The sequence below is a fragment of the Elaeis guineensis genome, chromosome 6 (genome assembly GCF_000442705.2).
Source record: "Elaeis guineensis isolate ETL-2024a chromosome 6, EG11, whole genome shotgun sequence".
NCBI lineage: Eukaryota > Viridiplantae > Streptophyta > Magnoliopsida > Arecales > Arecaceae > Elaeis > Elaeis guineensis.
The window spans coordinates 31079707-31096436 of NC_025998.2; the positions used below are offsets into that span (position 1 = coordinate 31079707).

Genomic DNA, 16730 nt, shown 5'->3' on the forward strand with positions numbered 1-16730 from the left:
AGATGGTCTCTTCCTATATAAGCTAGATTCTCCAATGATTCCAACCAATGTGGGACTAATGATGTTCTTTCTTCTACACCATAATATAGCCTATCCAGTTAAGGGTGGTGTTTAGGCGAAAGGAGCCCCATAGTCCATGAAAGGTAAGGCCTCATTTCTAGACATTGACGTCAAGGGCTCATGGCTTAGTACGTGAAGTATTGTCCATTTTGACTCATGATCATTTTTAGACTTCAGTGATCCTTGATCATTTAAAGCCTCACAGTTTTGTCCCTTAAAAGACGCCTCACGTAGAAATGATGGTCCCTTCCTATATAAGCTAGATTTTTTATTGCCTCCAATCAATATGAAACTAATAATATTCTTTTTTCTATACCACAATAACTATCATAATTATCATCAACATCTTCCAACCAAATTTTGATCTCCGAGGCATAAGCTTCTAGCTTCGCTGATGCCAACTGGGGAGGGTGAGAAAGTCCATATGACCCAGAGGCCAATTTGAAAACAAGATAAGCAGCATAGGATGTTCTAGTGGGGAGTAGGTGACAGTCAATCCTGCCGCCAATAATGAACCAAGAAACAGCTCGACGCTTAGCCACTTCTAAGGATCTGATGCCAAGCAAAGCAATCTTCAGTGACACCGTAAAGCACATCCGGAAGCATTTGAGGCAATTTAGACATCAAACTATGTTATATGTGGAAAAACCCATGCTAGAAAAAGAAGCATCACCAATTCAAGTTAGCAAGGTCCTACTTGTTCAAGGCATCTATTGGAGACAAAAAAAAAAAAAAAAAGGGATATAGAAATATTATGATAAGACTCGTCATAGTTTTAAATTATTGGTAAAAAAACTCAACTAAAGCTCATGTTTAAAATATGTAATTCCTTCTCAAGTCACTCTGCAGCTTGGTCGGCTCCATCCAAAGCTCGACCGGAAAGTCAAGCTGTGGTTTGGTTACATTCAATTTCAAAAGATTCCAAATTAACAATCTTAGCTATTAATCTCCACAATCAGAAGTATACATCATAAATTTTGTTGTTCCATGTCTAATCTTATATTCCGACATTTTTTTCTTCCTTACTTTCACTTCCTGTAGCATTTTTTGCTATACATAAGGGGGGGCCAAAAAAAAAAAAAACTGTTGCTACCAACCCCCTCGTCGCCTGGTCGCCGGGAATGAGCGCCTACAAAAAAGGAAGTCCACACAGACCGGTGGTGACTCCGACGGGGACCCTTCGACGGTCAAGTCAGAGAGGTGACTGGGCAACAGTGAAATGAAGACAAAGAGCTCAATCGAGAGAGAGAAAGAGAGAGTTAGAGGGAGCAAGCCTGTTGCTTTTTCGGGGCCTCCGCACTGTTGCCTCCCCCGATATATATATAGTGGAGTGTGGTATGGCGCCGTCATTAATGGCGCAGACAATTGAGGAATAGTCAACTCACTGTAGACTGTCAGAGTTGCCGTGAAAGTGTCACATCGTCGTGGGGCTGTCAAATCACTAGGGTTGACAATGTCCTAGGTGGGATAATGCCCTTAGGTGGCAGTGCCGCATGTCGTTGTCAGGGCTGACAGTCTCTGGCAGCTGTACGGCGATCGGAGGAGTCGACCGACCCTAGGTCGGTGGCCATTTGTGTGGCGTCGGGCGAAGATTCGGGCCTATCTGATAATCAGCCGGGCATGTTGCGAGAGTCGGCCATCGGACTCCCCGGTTCTGTCGGTTGGGAGAGTGGGAAAGGTCTGCCCGACCGACATATCCTCAGTCGGTAAAGGGCCGTTAATCGACTGGTGATGGCGTCCGGTCGGTCGGTCCGTCGGTCGATCGGTCGGTCGAACGGTCGGTCGATCGGTCAGTCGGTCGGTCGGTCGGTCGGTCGATCGGTCGGTCGGTCGGTCGGGCGGTCGGTCGGGTATGTCCGACCATGAGCCGTCGTGAGCGGAAACGGTCGGTATCTCCCAACAGTTGCCCCCCTCCACTCCTGAGTCGGACGGTGCACTGGCCGATGCCTCCGTTTGGGCAGCAACGCCGGGCGAAAAGGAGTGGATTCATTGTATGCCACAATCCGACCGTACCGCGAGTCGATACGATGTCAGGTGTCTCATGAATGCCGAGCGATTCGCTGACATCAGACGTTACGTCGGTGTCAGACGTCCCGTCTTGTCGGCGTCAGATGTTACATCGGGCGGTCAAGTGCCGGATGATTTGGTGTCAGACGATCGGGTGTCGGACGATTTGCGTCAGGCGATCGGGTGCCCGGCGCCTTTTGGAGAATGCAAATCGCCGCCCAGCGTCGATTCTGGGAGCGCGGGGCGCTGTCAGGCATCCCATCGGGAACGCGAATCACCGCGGGTGATTTAATTCGGAACCGCGGCCTTTTCGCCACGTGTCGGAGGTGGTTGGGCCGGCGCCTTTCGCATTAAATGAAAGCGGTGCGGCCTTCTCGGGATGGCGCGCCGATCCACCGGGCCGAAGGGAGGGCCCAGATGCCACCACATGTCGCCCATCCGAGGGACCTCGATCGGCGTGGGGTCATCTTGGCCATCGAACGGCCCTATATATATAGGGCCACCTGCGCTCGAAGCCCCACCCTGAATAATTTGCTGCAGAGACTCTGTCCGAGTGGTTCCTCCGTCGGTGCTGGCAGTTGCCTCCCCTTCCGGTCTCCTGGGGTTCGTGATCCTTCCCTTCTTTCTTCTTCTTCTTCTCCTTCTTCTTCTTCTCCTTCTTCTTCTTTTTCTTCTTTTTCTTCTTCGGCCTCGCCTTTCCCTCGGTTCTAGTGCGATGGCCGAAAATCCATCTCGGGGGGCTCGGTCGGGAAATCCGACGATGACCCTCGGTCGACTCCGAAAGTTGAGGTTTCCTCGCTTTCGGGGCCGAACGTTGATCGGCTTCGGGATCAGTATCGCATCCCGGAGCAGTTTCAACTTTCCACCCCAGGGGTCGGCGGTCGGGTTAACAATCCTCCGCCGGGCCAATTGGCGCTGTACGTCGAAGATCTCCGCACGGGTCTTCGGCTTCCGATTCCGGAGTTCGTCCGAAATCTACTGGATTATTACGGACTTTGTCCGGCGCAACTGGCGCCGAACTCCGTCCGACTAATAATCAGCTTCGCTTTGTTGTGTCAGCTTCTGCCGACCAACCCTCGCATCTTGCTCTTCCGGGCATTTTTTGTGCTCCGACCCCACCCTAAGGCCCGAGGGTGGTGGCTCTTCAACCCTCGGAAGGGTCTTTCCTTCATCACTGGTCTTCCATCGTCCATCCACGGGTGGAAGAATCAGTTTTTCTTCGTCTCATCTTCTTCTCCCTGGGGCTTCCCTTCTCGCTGGGGCGTGCCCCGAACCGAAGCAAACGAGAACAGTCGGGTGGAGGCGGACGATCGGGAGGACTTCCACCGACTCAAGGACATATCGGTCCCGAAGCAGAGGGAGCTTGTTATCGAACAAGCTCTCTATGACGCTGGCCTGAGCTTGGTCCCCTGACTAGGTATCACCCGATCCCTCGGTTCTCTTTTCATTCGGCCTTTATTCCGGTTCTTAGATTAATACTTCTGTGGTATCGCAGGGACACCTCCGAGAATGCGGCCGACCGACGTCGAGATCCGGCAGTACGCAGCGAGGAAGAGGCCGGCATCGGGGGCAGGACCTTCGCATCCGCCGAAGAAGCCTTCCACAGCGGCGCCGACCGTCGAGGCATCGGCGACCGACCAGTCGGAGCCGGTGATAGCACTCGCGGCTTCGGCAGTGCAACCGGAGGAGAGGCCGGCGGAGGAAGCGGCGGAAGGGACATCGATGGTTTCGCCGGCAGGTGTGGCGCCGGATGATGTTCGGGAACCCGAACAACAACCGACGGCATCCGCAGCCGCAACGGGGGGTGCCGCATCAAACTCGAGCATCCCCTCCCTGCCGGTTCCGTCGGTCGGGGTGACCGATCGGGGGAAAGCCCCGATGGACCCCGCGGACGACACGAGGTCGGGGAGTCACACTGTGCCGCCCAGCGCTCAGTTCCCCGAAGGTGCGTCGGCGCTGGCCGACCACAACCTGGCCAGGAGGTTGTGCCAGGGGATCCTCCTCCCAGCCGACGTGGAGGCGCTGAGGTCTCGACAAGTGACCGAGATGCTATCTTCGTTCTACCCGACCATGGTCGAGGTAAGTTCCGCTTCACCTCCTCCTTCCTTAATACTTTCATTACTTTGCTTTCCTGATGAAACGCTTACGTCGGCAGCTGATCTACACCATGTCCGAACTCGAAGCCGGGTACCGGAGGTTCGAAAATATTCGGGGGCTTGGAACGACAGGGCGGCGGCGGTCGAAGCCGACCGGGCAATGCTGGTCGACCACCTGAAGCAGTCGACCGACCGGGAGGCGAAACTGGTGGACGAGGTCTCTCATCTCGGGTCCGAGCTCAAGTCGGCCCGGAAAGAAGCCAAATGCAAGGGTCGAACCGTGCACCATCTACGGCGCGAGCGTGACGGCATCGCCGCCGAACTCGAGGGCGAGCGCGAGCAGCTCCGGGTCAGCCTGGAGAAGCTCGCCAAAGCTGAGGAGGATCTGTCAATCGCCCAGGTCGACGCCGACATATTGAAGGCAGAGGCAGAGTCAGCAAGGGACTCTCTCGGTCGGGCGGAAGAGGAAGCAAGGTCGGCGAAGGAGTCGGCAAGTCGGGCGGTGGACGACTTCCGTGCCACCGACCAGTATCGGGAGGAAATGTTGGAGTCTGACTTCGCGTCGTACCGGGTGGGGTACGAGGACGGTCGGAATGCGGTCCAAGCCCTGTACCCAGAGCTAAACCTCAGCAGTATCGTCCCACCAGGAGCCGAGGACCAAGTCACGGAAGAGATGGCCGACCCGTCGTCGGGAGGCATCGCCGTGGGGGAGAGGCCGTCCAGAAACAAGCTGCCAAAGGAGAGACGGCTGCGACTCGTGACCGGCGTCGACTGCCAATCCCTTGCCGACCGATGATCCTGCTTCGACCGTCGACTCAGTGCCGATCGCGGTGGACACGCCGGTCATCCCCGACCTTCCATCGGTCGAGGAGATTAACTCGGAAGGATGACCGCGGCCCCGTCGTCTTTTATCCTTTTTGTTTTTTCTTCTTAGAACACTTGTAACTGGGCTTCGGCCTGGCTTTGTAAGCTTCTTTCAACCTTGAATGAAATCAGTCTTGGACTTAAACTTTTTTCCTTCTGCATGTCTTTCTTTCTTTCATATGTTGCAGAATGCATCTGAACACGTAAGTTGCCAACTCGTATAGGTTGTTTAGGACGTTCGGCAACTCGCACCGCCACGAAGGTAGAACAAGTCCCGACTTTGGATCGACCTTCGACGGTCGAGGTCGTAAGTCGGACGTCCTTCCCCCGACCGTGAGTCGGGTGCGTTCGTTGAGTCGGAAGTCGACCGACCGTCAGATAAAGGTTCGGTAGTCGGGTCTCTTCCGACGCGTTCAGTCGAATGTCGTCGGGCGCATTTAGTCGGGGAAGCACCGATAAGTCGGATCCCGATACCCTTGTGTCGGGTATCCATACTGCGCCTCATGATATACGGTGGTAAATCGAATATCTCTCGGCCGGTCGTAGCTCGGTCGGTGAGTCATGGATGCGACTGAGGTCGTATCGTGCGATAGACGGTGGCAAGCCGAATATCCTTCGATCGGCCGTAGCTAGGTCGGTAGGTCGCGAGGGCGGTCGCGTAGGCATTCCGTCTTTCTTTGATCGGGGCTCAGTCGGTAGGTTAGCCGATTGTCTAGCCTGAAAGTACAACCATAGAAGGAGTGTCAACTCCGTCAATATAGATATATCGATCTTTGTAAGGGTCCGATGTTTCGTCGATCGTCACGGGAGTGTGACTCCCGTCCATCGATCTTTGTAAGAGTCCGATGTTTCGTCGATCGTCGAAGGAGTGTGACTCCCGTCCATCAGTCTTTGTAAGAGCCTGATGTATCATCGACGATGGTGCCGTCGGTCTCAGGCGGATACCAAGTCCGAGTCGGCACGTCGGTGCTCGACCTTGGTGAGCGTCGATCGTCAGTCGAAGAGTTAAAACTCTAAAATTTCAAACTGGATTTGTATTCCGAATGAACGAGTACAAAGTTCATTGGTAATACAACTTCAGGTTGTCGGCGTTCCATGTTCGGGGAATGGGTTTCCCTTCCAAAGTCTCTAGTCGGTAAGCCCTTGGCCCATAGGTGTCTGCTACCACGTAGGGCCCTTCTCAGTTCGGAGCCAGCTTCCCTTGGTCCAGGGGCTTCGAGACCTCCACCCTTCTCAGGACCAAGTTACCAGGCCTGAAGAGCTTTGGTCTGACTTTGGCGTTGTAATACCGGACCACCTTCTGTCGGTATGAAGCCATGCGAAGTTGAGCCTCATTTCGCAGTTCGGGGAGGAGGTCTAAGTCGGCCCTCTGACAATCGGAGTTGTCCGGCTCTTGATACTGCTCGATCCGCGTAGACGGCAGTCCAATCTCAAGTGGGATCATCGCCTCCGTCCCATAGGCCAAACTGAAAGGCGACTCCCCTTTCGGTACGCGGGGGGTCGTTCGGTAAGCCCATAGAACGGAGCCTAGCTCGTCGACCCAGAGGCCTTTGGCTTCGTTTAATCGGATTTTGAGCCCGTGTAGTATGGTCCGGTTGGTCACCTCGACTTCGTCTTGGACTATGGGTGCCCGACTGAAGTCAGTCGGTGCGTGATGTGAAACCTTGCACAGAAATCTCTGAAGTCTTGGTTGTCGAATTGCCGCCCATTGTCGGTGATAATGGTATGCGGCAACCCAAACCTGAAGATGATGGATTTTTGGACAAAGTCCTCCATCTTTCGTTCGGTAATCTACGCCAGGGGTTCGGCCTCCAGCCACTTGGTGAAGTAGTCGATGGCGACAACTATGAACTTTCTTTGACCCGATGCTGGAGAGAAAGGACCGAGAATGTCGACCCCCCACTGAGCGAAAGGCCATGGAGCGACAATGGGAGCGATTTGGCTGGCCGGTCGGTGTTGCACGTTAGCATACTTCTGACAAGGTTCGCACCTCCGGACCAACTCAGCCGCGTCCTTCCTCATGGTGGGCCAATAGTAACCCTGTCGCAGGACTTTGTAGGCTAGAGACTTGCCCCCCAAGTGATTTCCGCAGATCCCTTCGTGCACTTCTCGGAGAGCATAGTCTGCGTCGGTCGGTCCCAAGCACCTAAGCAAGGGAAGGAGAACGACCTTTTGTAGAGTCGGCCATCCATGATCACATATTGGGAGGCCGACCATCGGAGCCGCTTGGCCTCCGTGAGATCTTCAGGATTGATTCCGTCAGTTAGGAACCGAATAATCGGATCCATCCAGCTTGGTTCAGCTGCCAGCTACAGTATTTCTTCGACCCGGTCGACACTCGGCTGCTCGAGGTTCTTCACGAACGTCCGACCCAAAGAGTCGAAAGCCGAAGTCGCCAGTCTGGAGAGTGCGTCGGTACGGACGTTCTCCGACCTAGGGATGTGAGAAATTTTAAAATACCTGAGGCGCGCTACGAGGTCCTTCACTTTCTGGAGATATTTGGCCATGGTCGGATCTCGCACCTCGAATTCACCTTTGACCTGCCTCACGATCAGCTGAGAATCGAAGAACGCCCGGAGGCTGTCGACGCCCAGTTCCCTCGCCATCCTCAAGCCAGCGAGGAGCGCTTCGTACTCGGCTTGGTTATTGGAGGCTTTGAAGTCGAATCGGAGGGCGTACTCGGTGACCACCCCATCCGAGTTGGTGAGCAGGAACCCAGCCCCGCTCTCCTGAGCGTTTGAAGCTCCGTCGATGTGCAGTACCCAGGTGGAGACCGGGTCTAGCTCGGGGACCGCATCTCCTCCCGGGTCCGCAGCTCCTGACCCTTTATCGGTGGTCGGGCACTCGGCGATGAAGTCGGCCAGGACTGAGCCTTCAAGGCAGGCCGCGGTCGGTACTGTATGTCGAACTCGCTGAGCTTCATCGCCCACTTCGTCAGTCGTCCCGATGTGTCCGGTCGGTGCAAGATCGCCCTCAGGGGCTGGTTGGTGAGAACCACTATGGTATGAGCTTGGAAGTATGGGTGGAGTCGTTGCGCGGAGACGGTCAAGGCGAAAATCATCTTTTCCATCTTCGAATATCGGGCTTCAGGCCGCGGAGTACTTTGCTGGTATAGTAGATGGGCTGATAGGTTCGGCTCTCATTTTCTCGGACGAGCACCGAACTGACCGCCTCAGAGGAGGTGGCCAAATAGAGATACAAGGTCTCTCCGACCTGCAGTTTCACGAGCAGCGGCGGGGAAGCCAAGTACTTCTTCAGATCTTCGAAGGCCCGTTGGCACTCATCCGACCAAGAAAAACCCTTCGCCTGCCGCAGAGTTTTGAAAAATGGGAGGCACCTTTCAGCTGATCGAGAAATAAACCGGCTGAGAGCGATGATTTTTTCGTTCAGCTGCTGGACCTCCTTCTTGGTGTTCGGATGATGCATGTCGATGATCGCCTTTATTTTCTCAGGGTTGGCCTCGATTCCTCTTTGAGAAACGAGAATCCGAGGAACTTCCCCGAGGTTACCCCGAAAGCGCACTTAGTCGGATTCAGCTTCATTCGATGTTGACGTAGAGTGCGGAAGGCCTCTTCGAGGTCCTGAACGTGATCTGAAATCTGCGCACTTTTCACCAGCATGTCGTCCACATATACCTCCATGTTGCGCCCGATCTGGTCTTTAAAGATCTTATTGACAAGTCGTTGGTAGGTGGCGCCGGCATTCTTCAGCCCGAAGGGCATCACTCGATAACCGTAGAGGCCCTTGGGGGTCATGAAGGCAGTGTGCTCCTCGTCTTCAGGCACCATCCGGATCTGGTTATACCCGGCAAAGGCATCCATGAAGCTGAGCAGTCGAAATCCGGACATCGCATCCACCAGCTGATCGATCTTTGGAAGTGGAAAACTATCTTTTGGACAGGCCCAATTCAGGTCGGTATAGTCGATGCAAATTCTTCACTTTTCGTTGGCTTTCTTAACCATGACAACATTGACGAGCCAATCGGGATACGTGACTTCTCTGATGAAGCCCGCCTCGAGCAGCTTGTCCACTTCCTCGTCGATGGCCCTCTGTCTTTCGGGAGCGAAGGACCTTTTCTTCTGCCTCACCAGCCTCATCGTCGGGTCGATGTTGAGTCGGTGGGTTATTGTCTCTGGGGGGATGCCCGACATATCTGCTGCCGACCAAACAAATATGTCGGCGTTGGCCGTTAGCAGCCTTGTCAATCGTCGCGTTCTGGGTCGGGTAATTGAGACCCGACCCATACCTTTCGGTCGGGGTCTCCCGCAATCGGGATTGACACGAGTTGCTCGGCCGGCGAGCCCCGTTCTTCTTCCTCCCGCTGGTCCAGTTTGTCGATCGTCAGGGAACCCCTCAACTCGTCGTTCTGAGCGGAGATCTGGAAGCATTGGCGAGCGAGCTGTTGGTCCCTGTGCATCTCCCCGACCCCGTTTCTTGTCGGAAACCGAACGAGGAGATGGTACGTCGAGATAATTTTCTTGAGGGCGTTAAGTCCGGGTCGTCCAAGTATGGCGTTGTAGGTCGAAGGCACTTGGACAACCGCGAAAGTCAAATGAACCGTGCTTTGCATGGTTCGGTGCCGGCCGTCAGAGGTAGGGTAATTTCTCCTTCCGTCGCGACGGCATCCCCGGCAAAGCCTATCAAGGGCGTGGAGACCCTCTTGAGTCGGTCGGTTGATAGTTGCATCTGGGAGAAGGTCGAGTAAAACAAAATATTTGTTGAACTTCCATTATCTACAAAAATTCATTTTACATCATAGTTTGCTATTGTGGCCGAAACAACAACAGCGTCGTCGTGGAGAGTTTGGATGCCCCGAGCGTCTTCTTCTGTAAAAGTAATCACGTCGTCCGGGCGCGGCTTCTTCGTGGACTCCCCCTTAGCAGACGTCCCCGGGCCAAGTCGTTTGGAAATCATATTGATGACCCCGGCCGTCAGCTGATTGGTGGTCGCTTCCTCAGTCGGCTGGGGTCGTCGGTCGGCCACAGGTTGAGTCGGCGGGTTCCTCTGGAATTTACCGAGATACCTTCGGCGGATGAGAGCTTCGATCTCATCCTTAAGCTGGATGCATTGCTCGGTATTGTGGCCGTGGCCCCGGTGGAATCGACAGTACTTCCATCGGTCGAGGCCTTTTGCCTTCAGAGGCGGAGGCCGTCGCAGGTATTCTTTCCTCTCGATCTCCATCAAAATCTGCGCACGGGGGGCGGAGAGAGGAGTGTAGGAATCATACCTGGGGCGTGTCGGCCTTGGAGTCTGCCGTCGGGGTGACTTTTGGTTCCGTCGTGGTGTCGAGACCCGACCATCGGTCGGGGGCCTGCTGGGCTCAGCGGGGTCCCGACCCTTCCTTCATTTTTCCTTCGGACCCTTGAACTCGGTTGAGCGTCGGTCGGAGGCCCCTTCGTCTGCGCGCATATACTTGTACGCACGCTCCAGCAATTCGGCATATGTACGGGGGAGGGTCTTGTCCAAGGAGTAGGTGAATCGGGATGCCCTCAGCCCCCGTTTCATGGCTGAGATAGCCATGTCTTCGTTGAGGTCCCGGACCTCAAGCGTGGCCGTATTGAATCGCGCCACGAAGTGTCGGAGCATCTCGTTTTCTCCCTGTTTGAGGGAGAAACGGCTATCCGACGTTCGCGGCGGCTTCCGGCTGGTGCTGAAGTGAGCCACGAAAGAGTGCTCGAGCTGCCCGAAGGAGTGGATACTTCCCGATCGAAGATCGGAGTACCAGGCCCTGGCAGCCTTGCGGAGTGTGGCGGGGAAGCCGATGCAAAAGAGAGCATCGGTTGCCCCCTGAATCGTCATGAGAGCTTTATAGCTCTCCAGGTAGTCGATTGGGTCGGTGGAGCCGTCGTAGGGCTCCACGTCGGCATCTTGAACCGACCGGGGATCGGTTCGTCGAGAATGAGTCGGGAGAGAGGTTGGGCGGTCTGGAAGTCGACGTCGTTCGAAGACTTCTGCCCGTCCATCTGCAACTGAGCAAGCCGACGGTCGATTTTCTCGAACCTGCGTTCGTAGTTGTCCGTCCGTCGGTGCTGGGAGACCCCAGGAGTGGAGTCTTCGGAAGATTCGAGAGGGAGGCGGACGGCGTCCGCGGTCGCTTCTCCTTCCTCGCCCGTTCCAGCAGGGAAGGAGAGAGCTGCTGGGACTGACGGGCATCGCGCCGTGGCCGCCCCTCCTCCTCTCTGTGGGAGCGCTGTGGCAGACGCTCGCGTGGAGACGACGGAGATCGGCACGGGCGTCGGCGGCTGCTCCTGGAGGCACCGGACATGCCGCCGGTTGTTGCTGGAGGCTCTTGACCGCGTCCGTCAGCACGGTCATCTACCGTACGATTGCCGCGATCTGTGCCTCCGTGGTCACCGCGGGGTGCGGAGAGCTGGGCTTCACCGTGGAGGGTGACGGAGAGGCCTCTTCCCGACGGAAAGAGCGCCTCGCCGACCCTGTGACCCTCGATCGTTGGGCTCTTGTCTTTGTCATTAGTATCTACTAGGCCTGGCCCCTTCCTGGCGCATCAATCTGTTGCTACCAATCCCCTCGTCGTCTGATCGCCGGGAACGAGCGCCTGCAAAAAAGGAAGTCCACACAGACTGGTGGTGACTCCGGCGGGGACCCTCCGACGGTCAAGTCAGAGAGGTGACTGGGCAACAGTGAAATGAAGACAGAGAGCTCAATCGAGAGAGAGAAAGAGAGAGTTAGAGAGAGCAAGCCTGTTGCTTTTTCGGGGCCTCCGCACTGTTGCCTCCCCCGATATATATATAATGGAGCGTGGTATGGCGCCGTCATTAATGGCGCGGACAATTGAGGAATTGTCAACTCACTGTAGACTGTCAGAGTCGTCGTGAAAGTGTCACATCATCGTGGGACTGTCAAATCACTAGGGTTGACAATGCCCTAGGTGGGATAATGCCCTTAGGTGGCAGTGCCGCATGTCGCTGTCAGGGCTGACAGTCTCTGGCAGCTGTACGGCGATCGGAGGAGTCGACCGACCCTAGATCGGTGGCCATTTGTGTGGCGTCGGGCGAAGATTCGGGCCTCTCTGATAATCAGCCGGGCATGTTGCGAGAGTCGGCCATCGGACTCTCCGGTTCTGTCGGTCGGGAGAGTGGGAAAGGTCTGCCCGACCGACATATCCTCAGTCGGTAAAGGGCCGTTAATCGGTCGGTGATGGCGTCCGATCGGTCGAACGGTCGGTCGATCGGTCGGTCGGTCGGGTCGGTCGGTCGGTCGGTCGGGCGGTCGGTCGGGTATGTCCGACCATGAGCCGTCGTGAGCGGGAACGGTCGGTATCCCCCAACAAAAACCAAATGATTTAACATCATGTGTTTTTAACATGTAGGAAGTAGAACAGAAACTCAATTCGATTCTTTCTTTCCTTTCTCATATTCATCATTTGCTACATGCCATGCTGCGATATCCCTACCTGTCACTTGCTGCTAGTGACCTACCAATGGATGACCTAGATGCTCATACCACTAACTTTGATTCTACCTTGAGCAGGCTAATGTCCTGGAGCCTTGACTTTGCTCCTCTCCTCGCCATCTACTGCCTATTGACTTGTTTCTCCCTGCCATCTGCAGCAACATGAATATTGCATGCCTTTTCTGCATTCCTTGGCCCTCATGCTTGTTCTTGTTTCATAGGTTTTTAGTAGTCCCACTCTTCTTGGATTTCAAGAGATCTTTCTAACATGGTTCTTGTTCTCCAAGGATTTGTCTTGTTTTAATCCATTTGTGTGAAATGAGAATGTTGCAACCAATAACATTCTAAATGTTAACTTGTTCATTTCTCACTCTTTTTTGGTAATTACTTTTGATTGTTGTGTGGAACTTATGTGTATACGTTCATGTATTTAGCCATGTGAAATCATGCAAAACTGTATGAAATTTCTATAATTTGCCTATCAAACATAAATAATATTGCATTGAGAAAATCTCTATATCTCGTTGTACAGCTAATTTACTTCTCACTAGGTCTTTAGCTTCAAGACCTGGTTGGAACCTAGAGACAAAAACTTGCTTCAAAATTGCATGAAGATAGTGTTTTTAGGTTCTCCAAACACAGTAATATAGCTCATGTAAAAGTAGAATGCTTAGAGAGAGGTCGAGAAGAAAATTAAGGTACAATTTAGCATTTCTAATCTCCTTTTATAATCAATAAAATAAAGATATAGATTGCTGGGACGGTGACTGGTTTTTTTGGCTGTCCAGTGTCGAGATCTCTCTCGAACAACTTCTCTGCAATGTCAAATTATTGAAGTAGAAAGAAGATAAGAAAAAGCCCATATCATCTTTATTTTATAACCCAGCAAATGGTATATCTTTTGCTTACACATGAAAGCACGCATGCACCCAAACAACTAGCTAAAACTTCATTATTAGAATCTAAAATAAATTTCTTCAAAAATAAAGAGAGTGGTGCACATACCTTGGCTCGGGCAGAGAAATCCATCTCCAATATCGTTTGTCGTCACCCCCTATAATATGCATGCTTCTTGGTGATATCATGGAGCATTTATGTCCCGTTGATCTCTCCAATCCAAAACTCTGCTAACCTGAAAGAATTAAAAATAAAGGAGAAAAGCAAGAAAAAAAAAATCTATACACATAAGGAAATCATCAATATTATACTTCTATAGTTTCTCCAAGCTAGGGAAAGTGCACGAGAAGCTAATTGATAGACAAAGCCAGAGTAGTGCACAGGTATTTATTTAATTCTTTAAAAAAAAACCATATGGAATATGCTGCAATAATCTATAAATTGCAAAATTTTTTATAATTTTTCATTAGCAAAAGTAAACGTCATGTAAGAAGAAAACAAAACAATAAAAGCACTCTCTTTCCAATCAATTAAAGAGTCACTTTCCTTTTTTAGCCAAACACTTCTCTCTCTTTTTTTTTAAAAAAATAAATAATTTATGCAATAAATATGCCATATGTGAACCAAAATTTGCATGGGAAATATTCTAATCCGATGCTACTAAATGGCATTTTAACATAATTTTAGGAGCATGAGTAATCAAAAATCATGCTTTTTCAACATTTGTTTAATTTTTATAATTTTCCTAGAGAAATACGAATTATCATGAAAATTATAACATGCTAAAACAATGCCACAGATCATATTTCAGTTCACAAATGTTTTATAATAAAATAATTTAAAGTTTATAAATCAATAACTGCAAAGCAATCTGAGCCATATATAATCTTTATCTTTTTCTAAAAATTATATATACTATTTTTATTTAAAAAATAATTAGAAAAATATAGACACATGACCAAGTGATGCACTCCCCATGTTCTTGACTTGGTTGGAGCCTGTGGAGAGTTCTTGAACCTTTTGATTACAGAAGAAGGTATAGGGGAGAGCATCACAGCCGTTGCTGCCTCCTCCAGTGACCGATCTGCCTAGGAAGAAGCGAAGAAGGCAAGAAAAAAATAGAGAAGAGAAAGAGATGCATCATCATCATCGCCGGCGTCATCGCCGCATCCTCCTCCTTTGAGGGCGAGTTCATCATTGTCCACGGCCATGACGTTTTGCCACAGGAACAAAATTGCTCTTTTCCTTTTTGTCTATCCACCGAGTAAATTGTGTGGGGACAGGGGGGGTGCAGTGTGTGAGAGGTAATATGATAATTCATTAATTTGGCTAAATAGATTCATAATTTTATCATTATTTTGTTGTATTTATATCACACGGACTGACATAATTTTTAGGATTATAGATACTCAGATTTTTTTCTATATGCAGATAGATTCAGATGTAAAAACGAATCCGATCAGATAATATCCAGTTCATTTCACCTCTAATCTACACTAACATATCATAGTATCATCCTGCTTTTGATAAATATTATTTACTTATTTTGTTAATCAGGTAGGCATTCGTTCATTAGGGCACACCAAGGCAGCATCGCTATGACAAATTAGAGAAAAACTCAGAAAAAGAAGGAAAAGAAGGAAAGAAGAAATGCAGGAGAGAAGGGAGCATTCCGATGATAATGGAGTCGCAGAGACGAAAATAGAGATCCCTCTTCGACGAGTACCGGACCGGATCAACGGCCTGCGACAAGATGGACTGGTAATCGGATGGCAGGAACGCTGCGGAGCGGAAAGTGGCCGAGACGAGCGCCGACCTGCACGAATCACGAGGCATCGTGAAGGAGAGCACATGCGAGATGCACCCCTCCGGCAACCTGCAGATTTCCTCGCCGCCTTCGGACTCTTCCTGTCGGCTAGCCATCGACTGCTATTTGGCTTTCAGAGGGAACAAGCTTCAGTTTATAGGGGAAGGAACAGAGGAGGAGAGACCTTGGGTAGGAAAAAAAATGATTGCTTGGACCGGGTTCGCAGTCGACCCGAATAATTTTTCGGTAGAGCACAAACTCTAGAGACGATCGACTTCGACGAAGATTCGAGGAACTGGGGTCTTCGCTTGCCCAAAAGAATTGGTAAGACGTAGTGGGGTTAGTGTTGTATCTTTCGCCCAAAAAAATGGATTTTTTTAGTTTAGGAGAAATTATTGTATGCGCCATGTGGAACCGGTGCAAATCCTAGAGCGTCCAATCCGGAATCGGTGAAATACACAGGGTAGGTCCAATTGCATCTGTGCAATACGCAGGCGAAGTCTAGAGACCAGTAACCCATGTTACAATACAGAAAAAGAATGAGGTTTTTTTTTTGGTAAAAAAAAAGAGAATTGCTTAATAGAGAAGGAAGAAGTTATACACGCGAGAAACACAGAGGTGAAAAAAAAAAAAAAAAAAAAAAAAAAAAAAAAAAAAAAAAAAAAAAAACCCAACATCCCTGCCCACACAAGATCTATGAAGTTTAGAAACTCGTAACCCATATTACAATACAGAAAAATAACTTACAGCCAAAATCCTCATTCTTGGAGTTATATAGAATCTGCCAAAAAACTGAAGAGGTATAGGCACTATTGCTGTGCAAAGATTAATAAGAACCAGACATCCTGCATTTACATCCACAGTACTTGCTATGAAGGTAAGCCTTTTTAGTGCTTGACTAATTAGATAAAATGGCCTCAGTTGCTGATGAAGAATATAGGTCTGTATACATCTGGGTTCCATAATGAAGAAAGATAAGTGACTCAAAATAACCCATAGGTCTTTGCATCTGATCACATTCTGATTCATAACATTCAAATCTTATAGCCAATTCAACTTGTTAATTTCCCCACCACCTGATCCATGCAAAAGAATAGTTGATCTTTTTTCGTGGCACGATTGCGCCATACACATTTTCAAAGCACACATTCTCTTATTTCCTCTACCTGTATAGATCCCAAAGCAGTCATTATACGTTCCAATGGTTGTCCTTGTGAAAGTAGGGGAGTGTAGCGAGCTCAGGCTCCACTTGGCTACTTGCAAAAAAATTGTGCTTGCTCCCACTGACCGACTAAGAACCCTCTTGATCCCGTTTTATCCACCGCCAATATTTTATTCTTCCACTATATACGACCCCTGATACAATTTTACAAGAAAACCTCTCAAAATTAAAAACTATATTATTTTATATTTTTGCATGTAACTTTTAAAGATATAATATCAAGATACAAGCAAATTAAAAATTATTTAAAAATGATAGTAATAATACAGTAATTATCTAATGAAAGTTTGGTTTAGTAATACCAATAATTTTTTGAAACTAAAAAATGTTAGCAATTAGTTATAAAACAAATAAGTTATTAAAT

At 50.4% G+C, this 16730-nt stretch overlaps 1 protein-coding gene across 1 annotated transcript; it reads right to left on the bottom strand.

The window, feature by feature from the left end:
* Positions 1 to 341: 341 nt before the first annotated feature.
* Positions 342 to 15326, bottom strand: LOC105037177 (F-box protein PP2-B10-like). Its single transcript, XM_073260071.1, has 3 exons — positions 14999 to 15326; positions 13446 to 13563; positions 342 to 612 (listed from the first exon to the last, which is right to left on the bottom strand). Exons 1-3 carry the CDS (start codon positions 15258 to 15260, stop codon positions 342 to 344), a joined length of 651 nt encoding a protein of 216 aa, XP_073116172.1. The 5' UTR covers positions 15261 to 15326.
* Positions 15327 to 16730: the final 1404 nt, after the last annotated feature.